This window comes from Arachis ipaensis, chromosome B1 (genome assembly GCF_059453495.1).
Source record: "Arachis ipaensis isolate K30076 ecotype BB chromosome B1, ASM5945349v1, whole genome shotgun sequence".
NCBI lineage: Eukaryota > Viridiplantae > Streptophyta > Magnoliopsida > Fabales > Fabaceae > Arachis > Arachis ipaensis.
In genome coordinates, this window is record NC_142436.1 from 146,324,321 (window position 1) to 146,346,579 (window position 22,259).

Consider the following 22,259-nt stretch of genomic DNA (forward strand, 5'->3'; position numbering starts at 1 on the left):
GAGGACGAAGCTCGCATGTACCGGCTAAATGGCGTTGCGCATGTGGCTGGATACATCGACCAAGAGGTTTGTTGTTATTATTATTATTATTATTATTATTATTATTATTATTATTATTATTATTATTATTATTATTATTATTATTATTATTATTATTATTATTATTATTATTATTATTATTATTATTATTATTATTATTATTACTTCTGTTTTTATTATTATTCTGAGTTGCTATTATTATTATTATTATTATTATTATTATTATTATTATTATTATTATTATTATTGGGAGCTGTTAGTATTATTATTATCGTTATTGTTAGTACAATTATTCCTGTTGGTATTGTTATTATTCTTATTGTTTCATTATTGTTATTACTATCGTTAGAGAAAATAGAACAGCAATGAGGGTATCTAATAATTTTTTTAAATTATGTTTGATGTTATTAGTATTAGTCGTATGTTGAGGATTTTCTTACCCACATTTTGCAGCCTACTAGGGTTATTAGCGGTGTAAGAAGACAACTGAATATGCCTTTACACGACCGGATTATACCATATCTGCAGACCGCTGGGTTGTATCACCTCGCTAGGCTGAATAGTCAGTGGTTCTGGGTTGATGAGCCTCTAATTAGCGTATTCGTTGAGAGGTGGCGTCCTGAAATGCACACCTTTCACATGCCGTTTGGGGAGTGCACCATCACTTTGCAAGAAGTGGCATATCAGCTGGGTTTGCCCATAAATGGGGAGGCCGTTAGTGGTGCCTGACTGACTTTGAGAATCTGATGGAGAAGGGAAGACCAGTATGGGTGTGGTTTCGGGAGTTGTTTGGGGAGTTACCGCCGTATAATAAAGTCAAGCAGATGACGATGTGCTACACATGGTTCCATGAGAGGTTCCGGGTTCTCCCAGCAGACACGAGTGAAGAGATGGTGCGTATATACGCGCGTGCTTATACTCTGATGTTATTGTTATCTCAGCTGTTTGCGGACAAGAACGCAAACCGGGTTCACCTTCGCTGGTTGCCTTATTTGGCATCGCTGGACGATTTGGGTAGATATACCTGGGGCTCGGTTGCACTAGCCTGGTTGTATAGATGTCTTTGTCGTGGGACAAACAGAAACGTGGTTAGCTTGGCCGGGCCACTACAGCTTCTACAGTCTTGGATTTTCTGGAGGTTTCCCAGTTTGAGACCTAGTGGTTTTGATGTGTTTGGGTTTTCGCTTGCATCTAGGTACGGTTTATTATGTTCGGTCCATAACTTGTTCAATTTCATGTGTTCTTGTTTGTTATGAAATGCTTTCAATGAAAATTGTAGGTGGGCTACATATCTACTGAGAAACGATGTAGTGGATCAAAAAGTCGTGTCTGCACGCCTTTCTTTGGATAGATTACGTGTCCACGATGTGAGTCGTTTAGTTATTGCTCTTACAAATACTGGTTCATGTTTAATGTTATGGTCTTACCTAACTATAACTTATTCGATCCAGTTTGTGTGGGAGCCTTATTCTTCTCCCGAGGTTGCTGCTGTTGTTCATCCGGAGATACTAGCTGACGAGTACCGTAGGCTATGGACGGCGATCACTAGCCTGATATATTTTGCTGCGATTGAGTGGCATCAGGTGGATAGGGTGGTACCGCAGTTTGGCGGTGTTCAGCATCTCCCTCAGTTTGCTCTGAACATAGATTGGCTCCATGCGAATGATGGAAGGGGTGGAGACCGATGGTTCCCTAGATATTATCAGGAGTGGCATCAGCATTGGGAGAACCGGGTTGATTCAGTCATACCGGTCGCTTGAGTAGTTGACCCCGGTCCATCAGCTGAGTACTTGGACTGGTAGTGCCGTGTGGCCCACAGATTCCTATCCCCAGACTTTGCATTTCATGATCCGAGGCCGATTGTTTTGACCGAGGAGGCTCGTCACAGAGGGTCGTCGCAGGCACCTCCCAGGGTGCAGGTTCACGACAGACCGAATAACACGCGAGTGGATCGGCGTCGGCATATAGGCACACGTACCACCGATCGAGAGTGGCGATGGCTCGACGACCGTTTGGATGAGGACCTAGGTGCTGCTGATGATTGAGGTGTTGTAGATTATCGTGTTCCTCGACGTAGAGCCAGACGACAGCGTGGGCGGGATGGTCGTGGTCGGGCTTGGGGTACAGGACCATCCGGTGCGGATAACGGTGCTCAACACGCTGTTGGTGAGGATGTTGGGGAATTGGACACAGGGATGGATCTGCCCACCTACGATGTAGGGGGTAGCTCTCAGGTGTTCGGGAGTGTCAAGCAATAGGTATTCGCTGACTTTACTACCGCGGCCGTCGGCATGGACATCGATGATCCTGTTAATCAGTCAGAGTTCTTTAGGGATATAGCAGACATGCTGAAGGACGATGATGCGACTCATTATAGGCCACAGATGCCTGAGGATCATTCCTAGTTTGCCGAGTACCAGCCACCTTGTCATGATGTTCAGCATCAGTTACCGGTTGACCTCAATGAGCCTCCAGCTTCTCCATCTGACCCGTGGTTCGCCTTAGGAGGGACCCCAGCATCAGCATTCAATGCCGTTCCGCCACATACATCCACACCAGAGGCGTATCAGCGACCAAGGAGGGTGAGGCATCCTCTTTTGTGTGGCACCAGAGGTCACATGCTTGGTCAGCTCGACGATGATGACAGTGACACCATCAAGGATTTTGATTAGTTATGTGATCTTTTTACATATGGTGGAAACTATGTTTGATTATGTTCGTAGCATAATTTTTATGGTTTCATGTTTCAGACAGCGGTTGTATGTTATTTGATATGTATGTGATAATTATATAGGTATGTGATAATTATATATGTTTTAGGATCTACGGCTACGAACTAGATTGTCAGAACTGTTACGCGCATTCATATGCATACCAAAGTGTTTCAATTAAGCATCTAAAATAATAGGAGATAAATCGATGAACTTAATAAACAAAACAAATTCACGACATTAGCTGACTCAAACAACCTTACATTACTCAAATAAAGACTTGCTAATACAACTTAGACAACAACGACACCATCAACGTCATAACAACAAGACCTAACATTACTCAAGTTAAGCGATCTTAGAACAACTTAGACAACAACAACAAGACCATAAAGGTCATAACATCTAACCATCCCCTGCAGCAGTATGTCTTCGCTAGTCACAGTTCCTGCGCGTATGACCAGGCTGACGGCAGAGCCCACAGCACTTCGGGTGGTTCTCAACAGACTGATCCATGCTCCCGTGGATCTTGGTTGCCTTTGGACGTCCTTCCCTGGCACGCCTCATGTTAGGATCAAGAATGACTGTCGGTCCAGCATATGGGAGCCATAGGCCTTCTGGGATAAGCGGAACAAAACCTAGCTTGTACACGTTAAACACTTCAGTCATGCGATACACCTCGTGAACATATGACGCCCAATTCAGGCGCGAGTGGGTGCAACATGCAATGGCGTGACAACATGGATAATGAAGCACCTGAAAGTGGCCACAATCGCATGTGTGATCCTTAAGGGAAACTCGATAGCTACCTAACGAGAAGTTCCCGGTCGGTGTGGTCTCAGCCACTGTGTACTCCGATTGGTGCCTGTCATATAATGTGACAGTGAAGCACCTGGAGTTTCTTATGTTCCGCTCAATAGCCTTCACCAACGCCTGAAAAAATTCATACCAAGATCCCAGTTGTGCCTGCACCGTCTGTCCACGGACCACGAATAGCTCCGCAAGCCTCCCATACGTGGACTTAACCAACGAGGTGACCGGGAGGTTGCGAGTTCCCTTTAACACGGAATTCACACATTCACTAATGTTGGTTGTCATATGCCCAAACCGTCTACCGCTATCCTCATGTTAGGTCCACTTGTCATACTCCATACGATTCGCCCAGTCACACATGGCCGGGTTCTTAGTCCGCATGATGTCAAACCAGTAATAAAACTCTGCTTCAATTTTTTCATAAGCAGCATTCACCAGCATCCTCCTTGCATCTTTACCTTTGAAGCTAAGGCTGAAATTTGCAGCCACATGATGAATACAGTACGCTCGAAAAGCACGTGGAGGCAGCCAACCATTTTCGGGGGCCTCAAGTGCAGCCTTGATGCCATTATGCCTATTAGAGATAACAAGGATACCCTTTTGCGGCGTCACATGCGATCGTAGGTTGGACAAGAAGAAGGACCATGACTCCACATTGTCTCCCTCCACAACCATGACTCCGCATTTTCTCCCTCCACAAGGGCGAAGGCTATCGGGAGGATGTTCGAGTTCCCATCCTGCGCTATCGCCAACAGTAATATGCCTCCATACTTGCCATACAAGTGGGTACCGTCAATACTCACGAGGGGCTTGCAATGCTGGAAGGCCTCGATGCAGGGTGGAAATGTCCAGAAAAGACGATGAAAGTACACCGTTGACTCATCGACCTGATCCCCAAGTCGAACAGGAGACATTTTCAACACAGTGACTGTCCCGGCCATGGTCGACTGTACCCCTAGCATCCAATGTGGCAACTCGGCATACGACTCTTTCCAGTCTCCATATATTTGTACTACTGCCTTCTGTTTTGCCATCCAAACCTTCCTGTAACTAGGCCTGAACCCGTAATCGGCTTCTGTTGCTTGTTGCAAGACCTTGATCGTAACCGCAGCATCCGCCCTAACCAACAGAAAAATCCTCGCACAGATAACGTGGTAATCAAGCTGACGGTGATCACTGGAAATAGAGGTGGCCAAGCAAGTGTGCGGACCGTTGTACCTCCTAACCTCCCAAGTGCCCTTTCGTGCACGAAGCGATATGCGAATCAACCAAGTATAACCCTTGCCGAACTCCTTGCATCTTCCATGATACTTCAGATGATCCGATTCCACGACTCTGTACTCAATACCTCGATAGATGCTATAGTCCTTCACACTCAGAACAGCCTCATCTTTATTCTGGAATGATTGTCCAATCTGAAATTCTGTAGAAGAACCGCCAATTGTAGCACCTTCGTCCGCCTGTTGACCCAGAGCCTCCAAGTTTAGAGTGGAGAAGTGTGGAGGGTACTGCTGTGTGCCAGAACTTGAAGGCCCGTGCTGTGCATGTAGATTGGCACCTGTGTCATCATCACTGTCCCTAATGATATCTACAGGCTCCCCTTCAGAGTCATCGTCCCGCATTGCATTCTCTACTCTATCAGGTTCCCCGAAGGCTTGAACATCATGTATCATGCCACCACCGGTATTCACCTCAAATGCCTGCTGCCAGACCCCAGGATTCTCCAACGGTACAGAACCCACTGCCTCGGTTTGATCTAAATCTGCCGTGAAGGAAGGGGATGCGACCTGCGGAACAGATGGTCCTGCCATAGGCATCAAACTGGACGCACCGCCTGCGGCAGTCGAGCTATGAACTGGAGCTGATGCCCCAGAACTCTCGACACCAACCTCCAACTTCGCATACAACTCGTGTATTCTGACCTCCGGAAAACTCCTAACACAATGAAACAGAACCCGAATATCTTCATCATCCGCTAGCACAAATGTATCATACTTAACACCGGTCGAGACAACTGAGATGGGAATCTTGTAGAATAGCTTCTTCACCCACTTGCTACCACAGACCCCAAGCTTCTGCAAGATGCTGTTCTTTACATCTGACAAAGTGCTGGATGAACTGATGAATACACTCAATGGTTCTCTGTCAGTGAACTTCACACCATATTTTTTGCTTCTTTTAATTTTTTCAGAGCAATGCACTAAAACAAGAAAGCTCTCTTCCTCACTTGCCATTGTGTGACAATGATCTCTTCAGCAACTTCAAGCTCGCTCATATATATATACAAAACCTACTCTTCAAAATCGTGGCAGCCTACAAGGGTTTATGAGTTTAATAAACCCTTCATAAACCGTGGCTGCCTAGAGGGGTTTTTGCTCATATTATTTCGTTCATAAACCGTGGTTAGCTACCATGGTTTACCCTCAAACCTTCTTCTACGTAAACCGTTGCAGGCTGGCACGGTTTACATGTAATTTCAAAACCGTGGTTAGCTCCCACGGATTACATAATAATAAAATTGCACATGCACGTAAGCAATTTTCAATTGTTGGAATCACGTAAAGGTTTCTCTCATTTATTTTATTTCAGTACATTGCCCAAGATAATATATCTAAAATTAAAAGATAATTATCTAAAGAACAAAATATAATATCCGGTTTTATTCTCATTTAATTCCAAATCAAAAGTAATAATGACTTATTCAATGTAGCATTTAAAACAATAAATGAGATCACCATTATATAAGTCATTTAATTTGAAATAGCATAATTTGTGATTACAATTAATATATGTATTGCCTACAAACAAATTAGGAAATTAAAATAATTTCATAACAACTAAAAAATAGAAAAAAATATTTTTTTTAATAAAAACAAATTTTTTTCCTATCAACTTAATATCACCCAATAAATACTTAAAACGTTATCTGATAAGGTTAGAAATTTTTTAAAAAAAAGTTGTTAAAAATATATCAAATTTTAAGTTTTTAATGTATTTATTAAATAATAGATTTAAAATCTTTTATTAATAATAAACTTATCATATGACTTTAAGAGCATGTTAACTCATTTTTTATAATAACTTTTAATTAAAAAGAAGAAGAATCCCACTCTTTTATCAATACATATAGTTCTTCATTTCTTTTCGTAAACAAGTTTTAAATATAGTAACAAAATGGTAGAATAGTTTGTTTTTTATACCTAATCCATTTATCCATCCAATAGGGTTTCCTAATAAATCATTATCCGCCCTAAAGATTTTTCTTTCAGCTGCTAACCAAAAAGAATTCTTCATTTATATCTCTATCTATTATATATATATTATTAAAATTAAATTTCTTCAATTAATAAAATTATTGATAAGACATATTTTAAAAATAATTTTTAATTTATTTTATCTGATTTATTTAAATATATTAATTAATTAATTAATTAATTAATTCATTTAATTAAAATAAATATTAAATTATTTAATATTTTATTTGACCATATTAACATAATTAATTAATTACGTTAATTATTTTATTTGTCTAAAATAAATGAATTGATCTTTTTTTAATTTGCATTAATTTTTTATATTTTTATATTAATAATTTTTTAAAATATTATAATTAATCATTTACTTAATTTAGTTGAAATAAATATTAAATTCTTTAATATTTTATTTGAACACATTAACTATAACTAATTAATTATATTAATTATTTAATTTGACTAAAATAAATAATTACATAATTATTTTAGCATAAATAGTTACCCATCGAATAATAAAAACAGTTAAACTTTGAATTTAACCATTATTTTATAAAATTTTATAGTAACGATTACATTATGTGTTTTCGTTTAAAAAAATAAGAAATACTTCATATATTTTATATATCATCCTGTGCAATAAATATAATATTGATGTTATGGGAGTTGAATATACAACTTTAAATTAAAATAAGTTATTTAAAATTAAACCATTAAACTATACACAAGTGCAACGATCATATATAATATTGATGATTCATTATAAAAAAAAAAAAACACAAGTTGATAAAATTAGAAATTATTTTAATTGCAGATATATTTTGATATATAATGTCCTATGATATCTAAGCTAAAAATTAAACTTTTATTCTATTTGGAGAATGCGCAACTCACAGTTTATGTTGCAAATAATCTTCTTATATACATAATTATTATATTATTAAAAAAGGTAAATATTACAAGTTTATTTTTTTAAGCTAAATAACAATTAAATGATCACATCTTCGTACTTTAAATTTGGATAACCATACCATCATGTATGTTAAACTTTACAAGGTAAAATACTGCAAGTTTATTAAAGCCTTTTCCTACAATTTGAGTAACTGTACCATCATGCATGCTGAATTTTGGAAGATTATTAAGGGTCTTTAAATAGTAGTTATTAATGATTTTTAAAATAGAAAAAACTACCAAAAGTATCTATAAATTTTACGAACGTTAACAAAAGTACCCATAAACTAAGAAAATTAACGCTGTATCCATAAAAGATGGGTTTCGTATGACAAAAGTATCTAAATCCTAATTTTTTATTAATTTTTTAATAAAATTCTTAAACTACCCCACCCTAACCCCATTCTACCGTCACTCCTTCTCTTCTCTTCTTCCTCTCTCCTCATTTATCCCTCAAAAACCTTCACAGAGTCATAGAAACTCTCCTCATTTACCGTCACTCCTTCTCTTCTCTTCTTCCTCTCTCTTCATTTATCCCTCAAAAACCTTCACAGAGTCATAGAAACTCTCCTCATTTACCGCCAATTTCTTCTCCTCTCACTGCTTCTCCCTCTCACTATTAAGGTGACTACAACACCTTCATCGCACACCTGTAACCCAACCTGAGGAGAATGCTGCCGTGACGTGCCTGTTGCAGCAGAGGAGAACGTCGTCGTGGAGTGTCTGACCCAGCTGAGGAGAACACCGTCGTCGCACACCTGAGAAGAGAGAGGGGTCGTGGTACTCTTGCCTGCAGAAAGCGAGTTCGATAAAGAGAAATCAGAGAACAAAGGGAGGCGGCACTGTGGATGGAGGTTTTGCCATTGACGATGTTACAGTCAGCTGGCGAAGAAAAATGTATTTCTTTTTTTTTAAAACATTTTTATTTTATTTTTCTTCTTTTCAGAAATTGATTTAGTTACTACTAAAATGATACTGTTCTATTTTTTTTAAATCTGCTTCTATTTTTTATGAAGGCTGAGATTGATTTACAGAAGATCCAGTTGATGGCTACTTCTACTTTTGATTTTTGCTGAAATAAATTTCAAATTTGATGAATGGATTTGTTAATTTTTTATGGTTGATGGCTTTTTCTATTTCTAGTTTTGCTAAAGTGAATTGAAATTGGATGAATGGATTTGAAAATTTTTGTGTTTTGAGTATTTTTTGGTGTTTGATTAATTTGGTTTGGGTATGGATTATAAACTTATGAGTGAATCGGTTGAGGTCCGATCCTCTACCACCACCACCACCACTATTATTGATTTCGGTCTGATTTGTTGTAGGAATAGTTTTGGACTCCATGGCAAGAGTTGGTGCAAATTGAATTATGAAAGGTTGAAAAAGTGAGTTGAGGTTGAGTGTAGGGTAGTTTAGAAATTTTATTAAAAAATTAACAAAAAATTAAGATTTGGATACTTTTGTCATACTGAACTCATCTTTCATGGGTACATCGTTAATTTCCTTAGTTTACGGGTACTTTTGTCAGCGTTCGTAAACTTCATGGGTACTTTTGATAGTTTTTCCTTTAAAATATTATTGTGAAGTTTGATTCTTTAATAGTTTTTCAGGTTATTAAAATAGGATATCCAAACTCTCACTTTTGGAGGCAGTTTGTACAAGATATACTGATCCTAAACAGATGTATACAGAATATTGATTAAAATCACATATTAAGAGAGGTTAATACAGTTGCAAATATAATGACTAAAAAGAAACATGATCTCTCCATCGGTCTTCACATTTTTGATGCAGCTATACTTGATGTTATTTCAACTTTAGCTTTTGATATGTTTGATTTTTTTAAGTTTAGAGACTTGTAATTTTTGCTTGCTATTTTTGGGGTTCCTGACCCCGCCACTCCATAAGAAATTTTTTTTTATTTATGTTGTTTTTAATCAAGTTTGTTTGGAGAAAAGAAAATATATATTTTTCAATTAAAAGGTTGATCCATGTGCTTGTAAGAAATGGTGTTCGCATTGTGGTTTTGATCAAATTTAAAGAAAAAATCAATCCAATTCAAAGGATGTAATTTGTTGCCGTTTGGATTAGATCCGTTTGATTTTACTTTATACAATCCAAATTATTGTGAATTTGGATTTATTTGGTTTATTCAATTTTAAAAAAATTAACATTTTATTATTAAAAAATAAAAGTAGCTTTATATTGGTAAAACAAAAAATAAATAAATCTAATTTTATATTTAGAAAAAATTTATTAAATAATAATAATAATAATAATAATAATAATAATAATATTATTATTATTATTATTATTATTGAATCCCGCTAGGGAACCAATGGAGTATTTGTACAATGTGTACAATAGACTATTTATTTGGCCTAATATGAGTTAAAAATGAACATATAGGATAAAATGAGCAATGCTAGGGGACCAGCAACTTTTGTGATTGGTAGCCATCAAATAGCCATCAATAATGATTTAATGGTGTGAGATTGGTGTGCGATTTCATCTAATGACTCACCTTTCTCTGCTGGTTATATGCTGGCCAAAATTCAATAAAATTGCTAGACTTTTTCGGATAGAATACTATTAATCTCTCAAACACAATATACTCGTACTATTCAGAATAACCATCCGATTAACAGAGATAATAACATCTGATATCCTATTGAATCGAACATCTATATATCCTCATTGTATATATTGTATAGATACTCCATTGACTCCCTATACTTTCTCTTATTATTATTATTATTATTATTATTATTATTATTATTATTATTATTATTATTATATGTAACAAATAAACATATTAATATAAAATTTAAATTTAATAATAAAATAATAATATTAGATCATATTTTACGGGTTTGATCAATTTTGATTTTGGATTGGATAATATATTTGTTTAGATTGGTTTGAATTTAAATATTTTTTTTACTAAAGATAGGAGACTCGAACCCGCAACCTCTTAATTGAGTATAGAAAAATTATGCCATTTGAACTATTACTCATTGGCTTAAATTTAAATACCCTTATTTGTAAGTAATGATAAATTTATATTCAACTTTATTTTTATATATTTAGTGATTTAAATTTAAACTTTGAAGTCTTAACATGTACTTCACATTTAATTTATGTGATTTGTTGATAGTATAAAAAATATTCAAATAACTTTTAACTATAATAATTTAGTCCTATATATACATTACAAAACTTTATCAAAAAATATTTTATATACTATATAACTATCTCATAAATATATTAGACGTGAGATTTTAATTAATTTTTTTAAATGCTAAAAATTATTATTATCAGTGGCTTCTATTGAATACTCAAAAAAATATATAAATTTTCAAGATATAAGCATAACATAATGCTACTTATACGTATGCATACTTTACTCTTATATTGATACAAGAGAATATAAAATTTAGAATAAGTTATTTAAATAAAATGAATAAATTTTAAAATTATCCAATTATAACTTTTTCTAAAGTGTTACACGTTTAAATTTTGTTGTATATCTATGTAAACCGCTGCAGGACAAACGCGGGGACTAGCGGGATTTGGGTGGAGCTAATACTAATTTATAGAATACTAATAAAATAGAAATAGAACTGTCTTTTTTTTATATTCTCCCTGATTCTGTTGTTATTACATAATGTAGGTTTTTCCGGCGAGAGGTTAAAAGCGTCTTTTGACGGAACAGCGTTTTAGAGAAAGAAGCGATCACAATTTCTTGGCATTTTTTGTTTGGGTTTATCGTTATCAAAGTGTTTAGACAGAAATAGTTATAGAATTTAGCGGTTTCTAAAAAGAGTTATTTATGCATAAATCGCTTCGTCGCTGGAGGAAGCGATTTATGTTAATATGTTGCCTAAGATAATTAGCTGCACTCTGTAACAGATTATACACATGTTACTTAGGATAATACGGAGAAGATCATTAACAATTAGTACTAATTTATCGCCATGACAACGTTTTGTATTGTTTTGATTTTTTACTGTATCCTTCAGTCCAGTAGGCCAATGATTAATCTATCGTTAAATTGTGTATATATATTATTAATTTTTAACTCATTCAAATGCCCTAACTATTTCCCATGTCAACCTAACTATACTTTTTTACTGTCTATGATTCTAATATACTAAACAAAAAGATTAAATTAAATAAAAAAAGCTATTGAAAACAAAAATACTAAAAGTACTAGAGAGTACTGAAAATATTAAAAAAAAGAATATTAAATTTATTTTTAAAAAACTCAAAATACTCTCTAGTACTTTAAATTTTTTAAAATAAATTTTAATATTCTTTTTTAATATAAATTTTAATATTTTTTTAATATTTTTAGTACTCGCTAAATTTTAATATTTTTTAATATAAATTTTAATATTTTTTTTAATATTTTCAATACTCTTTAATATTTTCAGTATTTTTTAGTATTTTTTTAATAATTTTTTATTTAATTTAATGTTTTTGTTTAGTATATTAGAATGATAGATATTAAAAAATTATAGTTAGGCTGAAATGAAAGATAGTTAGAGCATTTAAATGAGTTAAAAATTAATAACATATCTACAAGGTGCAGTGAATTATTCTAGGCAACATATTAACATAAACCGCTGCCCACAGGATTTATGCATAAACAACTCCTTCAAAAACCACTAAATCATGTAGCGATTTCTGTTCAAACACTTGCTCCACCTAAACCGTGCTAGCCTCCGCATTTGCTGTTGATTTTGTAAACAGATACTCTTTGTAGCGGTTTACATACATGTATGAAAAAGTTCTAACGTGTAACACTTTAGAGAAAGTTATAATTGGACAATTTTAAAATTTATTCATTTTATTTAGGTAACTTGCCCTAAAATTTAATGATGTCATTAAAAAAGCAAACACATAAGTCTCAATATCATATGTCAAAAGGTTATTTGTCATTTGATTACCTTTCAATAATATCTCAAGACCAAAATATGTATAGAATGGTTATTGACTTGAACTCTCAATGATATTTTATATCAATGAAAAATAGTACTAAACATAAAGGAAAAACAAATTACTTCAACCACATTAAACTTTGTAACACGTCTAAAAAGAAAAAAACATATATTTGATAAAGTTATTATTGTATCGTGGAGAAGGAATTTTTGCTTTGTTTATGGTCATGTATTCGACCACAATATTTATTTAGAGCTTGATTTCGTTAAAATTCACTCAAATTGTAAAATGCACTAATTTTAATTTAAGTGACATTGTATCTTTACTTCTTTAAAATAGAAAAAAAAAGAATATACTTAAGGTTCAAAGTACTATCAAATATAATTGAAGATTTTATATTCAAAGATCTAATTCTATTGCCCTCAAGCAACATTGTTAGTAAAAATCAAACTCATAATTTGAAAGAAAAACTCCTTGATTAGTAGATATTGTTATAAAACACTTGATAAATGCTTAAGTGATATCTTAATCTTTGAGACAGCAAATATTTGTTTTTTTGGAAAAAAATAGTTGTATTGGACAAACAAATCAACTTAAATTCTTGAATAATCGAATATTTCTTCTTTTTCTATTGTAACAATTTTTTTTCTTGTAGAAAGTGCCTGTATTAATAATTGTTCTTTTAGGTATGAACAATTCAATATTTTAAACACATCTTTTCTATCATTCCACAACAGATAAAATAAGATATTTTACATTCATCTTATCTTTAATAGTTTTGGTAAGTATTTACATTAACAAAAGAGAAAGTTTCAGAGTCTAACACTTTTATTGAAATTTAGCCAGCACCTCATCTCACACCATTAAAAATATTGATGATGGTTAATTGATGGCTAAACTGCTGGGCGCTAACACTCCTCTTAACAAAAAATATGAAACCATTGTTAATTACAAATACAACTACTTTAATTTAAGAATAGATAAAATATGTTAGTAAATTTCAACAAATAATATTGTTGGTCATTTTACTTTGATTCTAACAATAAATGCAATATTAGAATATAAAAGTTTTTGATAGATTTTAACAAAAATAATTCTCAATAAATAATTATGATAATAAAGAAAGCAATTTAAGGACAAATTTAATCTCATTAAAATGTACTTTACTCAAATCGATTTTAACATAAAAATAAATAAATTTGCTAGTTTTACTCATGTACAACTACTAATATTATTTAAAAAAAATAAAATTCTAATATAAATATTTCAATTTAATCACAAACTATATATTACTATTAATAAATAATTGTTCATCTTCAAAGTTTATTTATTTTCAATATTAAAAATAATGTAAACTTTAAATTTAATTAATTTTATAAAATTTTTATAATAAAAAATTACTATAGATATTTTTATTAAAAAAAACATTTTATATATTTTAATCTCATCCCATACAAATTACGCATACATATACTAGTAATAATAAAAATTTAAGTAAAATAAATAGCCACTTGTCTTTTTTTTTTAGAAATTAAACACACAGTAATAACTTAATAGAGTACCCGAGAAGCCGCTAATTAACAATACAGAATCTAATATAAGCAGCTAAAATCACCCAATGAAATCAATCGCTTTACCGTGCGCGAATATATTCCCCACCGAGAATAGCATATGGTCCTATCTTAACTATGCTCTATAAAAGTGCCTTTTCTTAAGAGTGACAAATGAGGAATAATATTATCACAGGCATCAACAACTCAAAGGAACATTCAAATCTGAAACACATGAAGACTGAGTATCTTTTTATAGTTACAGACAGCTAGATGAAAAATGTACTGTCCCTACAGCTTGCTGCTACGATAATAAACTAGCAATGTTGGTGGTGAACTGGTGATGGATGCTTTTGTTCAATTAGCAAGGCGATGTCTGATTATTCCGCGCTCTTCATCCAATACAAAATTGGCCCTTGAAAAGTGACTACTGTTGAAGAATGGTTTAAGATCATATATTTCGTGCTCTTGAGCCTGCAATTTAAAAAGACAAAGTGATGAGTTAAATTCAGTGCTATCTCAGCTCAAAAACAAACACAAAGAACAAGCATAAATACCTTATTGTGGAGATCTTCCACTTTGACATCTATATGTTCAAGACCTGAAGTAGATCCAGCAACGATTTCTTCAAAACGCAAAGCATTCTTGACAAGCTCGCGGAGAAGGTAAAGCAGCAATTCATTGTAGTCCTTCTTGAAAGTCATATATTTTCTAAAGCTCTGCAACAGTAAACTCACTATTTAGATAATAGAAATATGTAACAATACAGCATGCTAGAAAGATACATTCATAGAGCACTCTGCAGCAGAGCCAAAATAATTTTCAATACCTTTTGAAGAGCTTTCTGCACTCCAAATTTCTGGGTTGAAATGAATGAATCAAGTAGGACTCGAATTGCCATGTCCACATCCTCTTGTGTGACATGGTGCCTGAGATGCATCCTCGCATGAGCTTCGGACATCCTTATCATTGACTCAATATGCCTTACAGCAATAGGGACCCCTTGACCATGCTATATATGATAATAACGATAGCATCTTAGTCAAGTCGCATAGACAATTAATCACGAACAGAAGTTTAGCAAGAGAAGAGACAAAGAGTTACCGAGGATTCTTTCCGCAGTTCGGCATAAACATGTGTCAACTTATCCAAATCAGCATCATGTAGTCTTGGAAATACATTTAATTTAGCATAAGTAATATACTTCTTTAGCAACTCTTGTGGAAGTATCTGCAAACAAAGTTCACTCAGAAACAGAATCCACAATATAAGTTTATCTAACAAAACAAAGTTGTTAGCAACAGCAGTCGGATTTGATTAAAACCTCAGGATCAACAGGCATGGCAGATGCATAATCATCTTGGGACTCAGTCACCGACTTTTCGTCTCTGTTACCACCCTTTGGTTGTGACCTAAAGTGACTGTCCACTACAAACTTTGCAAGCATTTCATCAGTGACCGGATCAACCACATCCTGCACAATCAAGAAGTCCCTTAGTACATACGAATATGGATAAATCAAGAATCTATTGAAGAAGCAATGCAATGAATTTAAACATTACCTTCACAACACAGAGGATGTCAAAACGGGAAATAATAGGGTCTGTCAATTCAACATTTTGAGAAAATGTTTTGGAGGAATCATATCTGTAAATCAAAGTTAAAGGTAACATCAATTAGAAGCTTGGAAAATGAGGGTAAAAATAATTAATACTAATAAGCGACCTAAGGTTGAACTTAAATACACAGACATTAGAGACCCTTCAGTATCAGTGTATCACACATTAGAACCTTATCTGAGACACTAATAAGCAGAGCAAGTTTACACTCAGATACAAGCAACCTCATATTTGCTTACCTTCCTCCAATAGGATTGGCAGCAGCAATGACAGAACAGCGTGCCTGAAGAGATGTAACAATTCCCGCTTTTGATATGCTTATACTCTGCTGCTCCATGGCTTCATGGATACTTACCCTGATGTGATAAAAAGAGAAAGTCATACATAACCAATAACTTCCTCCGCAGAGGATGGGGGATTAACAATCTGATATTGAGAAATTTCAGGCTAATCTAATTTCTGTTTATTACCTGTCTTGGTCATTCATCTTGTCAAACTCATCGATAAGGCAGATCCCTTTGTCAGCTAGGACAAGGGCTCCCCCTTCCAAGGTCCACTCCCTTGTGACAGGATCCTTGTGAACTGCTGCAGTGAGACCCACAGCAGACGCCCCCTTGCCAGTGGTGTATACAGCTCGTTGCCCAGTTTTCTCAACGTACCTTGCAGAAGAAATTTGAAATATAAACTAGTTAATTAATTGATCACCATTATGAAGTGAAAGTCTAAGACATGTTGACAAGTTCTTACTTGAGAAATTGTGACTTCGCTGTTCCTGGATCACCAAGAAGTAGAACATTAATATCTCCTCTCAGTCTGTGCTTTCCTTGAACATTTTTTTCTTGACCTCCAAACATAGCTAAAGCTATTGCAGTTTTGATGTCTTCATGACCATAGATTGATGGAGCAATAGACTTGATAATCTGAAATTTAATTCATAGCACATTAGAAACCAAATAACTAAATGATGAAGTAAAATATATCAAGCAATAATTCCATAGAACAAACCCTTTCTCCTATTCTTGGATCTTTGCTCAAATTCTCAATCTCTTCTTTGTCTTCCTGAGTAAGTTTGTAAGCAGAGAACAGATCGTGCTTCTTTGTGACATAATTTGCTTCGACAACAGTGGCAAACACAGGAAAACCATTCTTTGTGTTTAGCGACAAATCGAAGTTATTAGTATAGATACCTGTGACCTCCTGAAACGGCAGAATAATGTACAAGAAAATAAGGAATCATCCTACAAATCACAAACCAAATTAAGAAGTCCAAGCAGAGGACAATACAATCTCTTCCCCAGGACGGGCACAGTCAATCAGATCGTTCAATAGTATAACTTCCTTGTATCTTGGTAAACGACCTGCAGGAACAATTCCTGGGCTCTCTTGGAGAGTGAGCTTTTGAAAATTCCTGTAAATTGTCTGCATCAATCACAGAAGGAAAAGGGTTAATTTTCATTTGAGAGATTGTCAACTTATATTGTAACAGAAAATCCAAAATGTCAAATCATCTGTGAATAAAAAACAATAATACAACATTTCACTTGAACAAGCCTCATGCAAACATTTGGCCTAATCAAAGTAAACCAACAAGCAGCACATTGTGCATCCGTAATTGTAATTTAAATATCCTCACACTCAGCTTCTTTATCAAATAACAGAGGGCATAAAACAAAAGGATTTGTGGAACTGTACCTGCTCAATGTTGACAGTAAATGGCCCTTTTGATTGACACTCAGGACAGGATCCAACTCTCACCTCTGAGTAGGAATTCTGGAAAAAAGGTCCCAAAGTTGCCCCACATTTATTACAGTCATACTTCACCTGTTGCAACTGGGGAAAGACTCCTGAACGTCTAGTTACAACTCCCCCAATTCGAATCATTGTATTCAAGTGAATTTGTCTGTCAAAAGAACCAGCTTTTAGTTTATTATCTAATGAAAGCTAGGGGAGCAGTAGGATAAAGGAACGGGTTGGTTTGTTTCTGTTACCTTATATTCCGAATCTGGTCATAAACTGGTAAGTTTGTTATACGAACATAAATCTTTTGTTGTATATTTTTGTAATTTGGATGCAATTGAAAGACAACATTTTTAGCAACATCTTCCATTACTTCTAAGACAGACTGAGGTGCATCAGCCAGCCAAATGGCAATGTTGGGATGGACGTAGATAAATTGTTTGTAATCTATCTCCAAACTACACTTATTGGCTGCAATTAAAAGAGACGACAAAAAAGGGAGGAAAGAAATAAGCTGACGCAAAGAAGATATTGTCACTACCAGATGTACAAGATTTTAAGACTCAGTAGAAAATATATTACCTAACACCATCTCATTTATCAGCCGCACATATTCAAAGTCACCGTGTTCATTTTTAGGATTAACATACGTGAGCAAGAAATCCTTGAATTTTCTAGCTATGAAGCGGCGGACTTCATCTCTTGTAACCCATTCTCTAAGTGTTCCTTGAACACGGTACATCTCATAACCACCTTCCTCATCAAAGTCATCCTACATTTCATGTACCCATGTTAATTGTTAACATAAACTTAATAGCTTAGAGATTGTGGAAGCATTATAATAGAATAAATAAAGCATACAGTACATCATATTGATCATCCTCAGTTTGATCAGTCCTCGGAACATCATCTCTAGAGTGTCCTGGCTGTGACCTTCCAGGTGAACTATGCAACCCATCGAAATCATCATCGCTCAGATTAGGAGCCCTGGCATCAGCTCGAGCCCTTTTGGAGGGCCTGTAACTGTCATCATCAGTATCTGCAATAGAATATTCAAAGATAAATCACCATTGCCTTAACAAAAATAACAGAGAGCGAAAAAATAGCTCTACGTATACTGTAAAGTTGTGCAAGAGCACGTAGAAAATATGAAATTCTGCAGCACATATATTGGTCTTAAATCAATACTTCATGATGAATGACATTTAAAATTTGGCTGGGACAATCAAATCATTGCATCACCAGGAACAGGCTCAAGTCAACAAGTTATGTTCACGGATCTAAATCCAATGTAATGGACATATGTAACTAGTAATAGAACTTATTAATATCATAAAACAAAGGACCCTAAACATTAAAAGATGAAATGAGGCACGTGTTAACAAATTGGAATCTGAGGACAAAAAAATTAAGAGGAGAGAAAGTAAAGGTTACCTTGGTCATGGAGAAGCTGAGGGAACTTGCGATTGTTAAGGCGACCATCACGAGCATCTAGTTCCACCTCCGCAGCCCTTCGATCTTCCATTATCTGATCGAAATCCCTAACATCCTCCACTGAATCATCCAGCCCAGCCGATTCAAACTGATCATGGTCATCCAACCTCCGATAATCACTGTAAACAACAATACACAAATAAAAAACTTAGAAATGAAGAACAAAACGGTATTGGAGATTTTGAGGGGGGAAGAGAAGGAAGAGGAATATGAGGACTGACTCCATGTAGTTGTCGTTGTATAGATCCTCTCCATCTTCGTCCTCTTCCGGGTTTTCGTCTTCAGGCTCATCGTGAATGATGTCGGGATCGACGGAAGCCTCATCGTCTTCGGAAACATGGCTGGTGTGTGGAAGCTGGTCGGTGTTGAAACCGGCGGAGGGAGAGGTCGGTGATTCAGGTTCCGGCGTTGAAGCGGGATTCCCTGGATCCATGCTTATCTAATCACTCTTTCAAGTTTTAACAACTGAATCTGATTTTCTTTCTCTTGATCAATCTCTCCGGTGGTGAGTGGTTAGTCGTGAATGGTGGCTACTGAACTAGTCTAGGGTAAGATAAGAGGTATCAAACCGCTCCTCTTGGTGGGGTCCCTCCCTTTGGCGGGAAAACTTTGGCGCCAAATCTCGTGCCCGCTTCGTGGGCTGATTCAGATTGGACTCCATTAGGCCCAAACCTGCTACTACATAATCGCTTCCTTCTTGGGCCTCTGGCCCATTATTATTTGTTTAAAACTTGTTATCAACAATGAAATTAATCCCGCCTTGTGCAGCAACCCATTGGCCAGCGGCAAACCCTTAAATGGAGCTCAGTACCACGACGGATTAGTTCTTGACCTGCCGGGTTGGGGGATACCGTGGGAAACCAAAAAAAAAAAAAAAAAAAAACAATGAAATTAATCGTCCAAAAACTAAACAATGAAGTTATGACCAAAAAACAAATGAAATTATATAGGCCGATGGAGATTACGATTGAGTACTTATGATAACTTGGGCAGTGTTTGTTTCCAACTTTCCATGGACTAAAAGAGAGATTGAAATTCAGTATCCCGTCCAAAAAAAAATCATTATTGTATTTGGCAAATAGAAAGTGAAATTATCGAGATACAAAATTTATGAGAACTAAAACTTTAATGTTTTTTTTAATAACTAAAGATATTTTAAATTTAATAAATATTTTTATTTTATATTTATATTTATCTTGAATTAAATAAATATTAATTTAATTTTGTACGCTTTACATTAAATATAATACAGAGACTTAATTTAATTTTAATCATTCACTTTTAATTTCATTTTTTCTTTCAAACGCAACCTAGTAATTTTGACCCCAAAAAAACTTAGTATTTAAGAACCAAAAAAAAAAAAAAACTTAGTATTAAGTTAGTGTATTACACATAAATTTGATATTGGTGATAATAGCGTTCATAAATATTCAAAATGAAGCTCAAAATATATACTCTAAACATACTGGAACTCTTTAATATTTCTACAACTGATCATCCGAAATCGCCACTCATGTTATTGGATTTTGCCTTTTGATATGAGGACAAAATAAGTTAGAAGGAGGAGAGAGAACGCATAAGAAAAAGCTAATGAAAATAAAGAATATAATAATACATAAACTTGTATAAGAAGCTGAAACAAGATGGTTATTACGGTATAAGGGTCATTATTTGTGGCGTGGGTCATTAAGGTGAGAAGGGGGAGCAGGGCAATGAGCAAAAGATAAGTGTCATTCAAATACAGTTATACCTAATTCATAAATCATAATTGTGACTCTGTAATCCAATTAAATGGAGTTGTGTGATATAATTGTACTGTACAACTACATACTGTCATTGTTTTTCTCATCTTCTCTTTTTCATATATTTACAATTTTTCACTCAAAGCATAATTTGAGGTTAAAAAGCAAAGTTAAGCATCATGATGATGTAGCAATTCTCCATTCTCTTTGGCGCTCAGTGTCTTATTGTGTCTCAAACAAGGGTGGCAGAGTTGCTGGCAAGTCATAATGCCTAGTAGTAGTAGTATGGGGTTAAAAGTAAATGCCGAAAATGATCCAAGAGCATCATTATATATCATCAGGGATGACGATCTATAATAGTGATAATCAATTAATCATATGTGATTAAATCATAGAACATGCGTATGCCAACATCGAAAAGGGTCGAGTCATTGAGCACAGAAACATTTATTTATGTTATATATATCTCCATCCTGAGCTACTTCATCCAATGGAGTAGGGTCAGGACAATGGACCCCCGATTTTGAACTACCATTATGATAGCACGAACAACGAACGGGAGCTTAGTGGAAAGCATGCCCTCAATTAACAATAAGAATTAAGAATTATTATATAATACAAAACAAATTAAAGTAGGGGTAAACATCGTCTTCTTAGGTCTCATCCACTAATAATTTGATTTTTGTTTTCTTCTTTTTCTAGAAAAGCTACCAATCATGATTTTGACAAAAAGCTATTCAAACCATTATTCTAAAGTAGTAGATTTAAAAGAAAATTATGTCATAAATATGAAAATAATTGAAAATTAAGTTGATAAGATATCTATTGAAGGATTTGGGACCCATATGAAAAATGTGGAGCATGAGAGTCCACGGATATGTTATTCCATCACCACAAATTAATCGCATGTATTTCACAACAAAAATGAATCTTATTTATATATAATTAATTATAAATTTAAACAATGCTACATGTATAAGTATTTTAGCAACTAAATTCAATTAAGCTAGCATAAGTTCAGTTAAAAATTAACACATGCACACGTTTCTGTTAAAAATTTAAAATACACAAAAATTTATTGGTATGATATAAAAATTTCTGCAGTTAATAACAAAATTTTTGTACATTATCCATAAACTATTGATATAACATAAAAAATTTTACACATAGCATATAAACTTATTGATATAATATAAAATGTGTTTGCACAAAGTTCCGAAAATTTTGATAAATATTACTTTTATTATCGTTGTTTTGGGTTCTGTGTTCAATAATTTCACCGAACATATATAAGAGAAAAAGTGGGTGGATCAATATTCTATGCATACGATTTTTTAAAATTTTTGTGTTATACATAAATTTAAAAATTTATGTGTTTAATAAATTTGTTAAAAAAAATAGTAGGAGA

The 22,259-nt window shown here is 34.4% G+C and overlaps 3 protein-coding genes and 1 pseudogene across 3 annotated transcripts; 1 reads left to right on the forward strand and 3 right to left on the reverse strand.

The window, feature by feature from the left end:
* The first annotated feature begins 2,330 nt into the window (after window positions 1–2,330).
* Window positions 2,331–2,711, forward strand: LOC148578780 (uncharacterized; annotated as a pseudogene).
* Window positions 2,712–3,185: 474 nt separating this feature from the next.
* Window positions 3,186–3,848, reverse strand: LOC148578781 (uncharacterized). The gene has a single exon (XM_088503197.1). The coding sequence runs from the start codon at window positions 3,846–3,848 to the stop codon at window positions 3,186–3,188; it is 663 nt and encodes a 220-aa protein (XP_088359323.1).
* Window positions 3,849–3,878: 30 nt separating this feature from the next.
* On the reverse strand, window positions 3,879–5,797 carry LOC107614800 (uncharacterized). The gene is made up of 2 exons (XM_016316935.1): window positions 4,354–5,797; window positions 3,879–4,300 (listed from the first exon to the last, which is right to left on the reverse strand). Exons 1-2 carry the CDS (start codon window positions 5,795–5,797, stop codon window positions 3,879–3,881), a joined length of 1,866 nt encoding a protein of 621 aa, XP_016172421.1.
* Window positions 5,798–14,328: 8,531 nt separating this feature from the next.
* Window positions 14,329–19,638, reverse strand: MCM2 (minichromosome maintenance (MCM2/3/5) family protein). Its single transcript, XM_016342778.3, has 17 exons — window positions 19,331–19,638; window positions 19,050–19,228; window positions 18,482–18,654; window positions 18,198–18,387; window positions 17,867–18,086; window positions 17,571–17,778; window positions 17,163–17,297; window positions 16,884–17,075; window positions 16,626–16,798; window positions 16,349–16,537; window positions 16,118–16,234; window positions 15,822–15,906; window positions 15,584–15,733; window positions 15,364–15,489; window positions 15,089–15,271; window positions 14,817–14,978; window positions 14,329–14,733 (listed from the first exon to the last, which is right to left on the reverse strand). The coding sequence occupies exons 1-17, from the start codon at window positions 19,540–19,542 to the stop codon at window positions 14,617–14,619; spliced, it is 2,811 nt and encodes a 936-aa protein (XP_016198264.1). The 5' UTR covers window positions 19,543–19,638; the 3' UTR covers window positions 14,329–14,616.
* Between the last annotated feature and the right edge of the window lie 2,621 nt (window positions 19,639–22,259).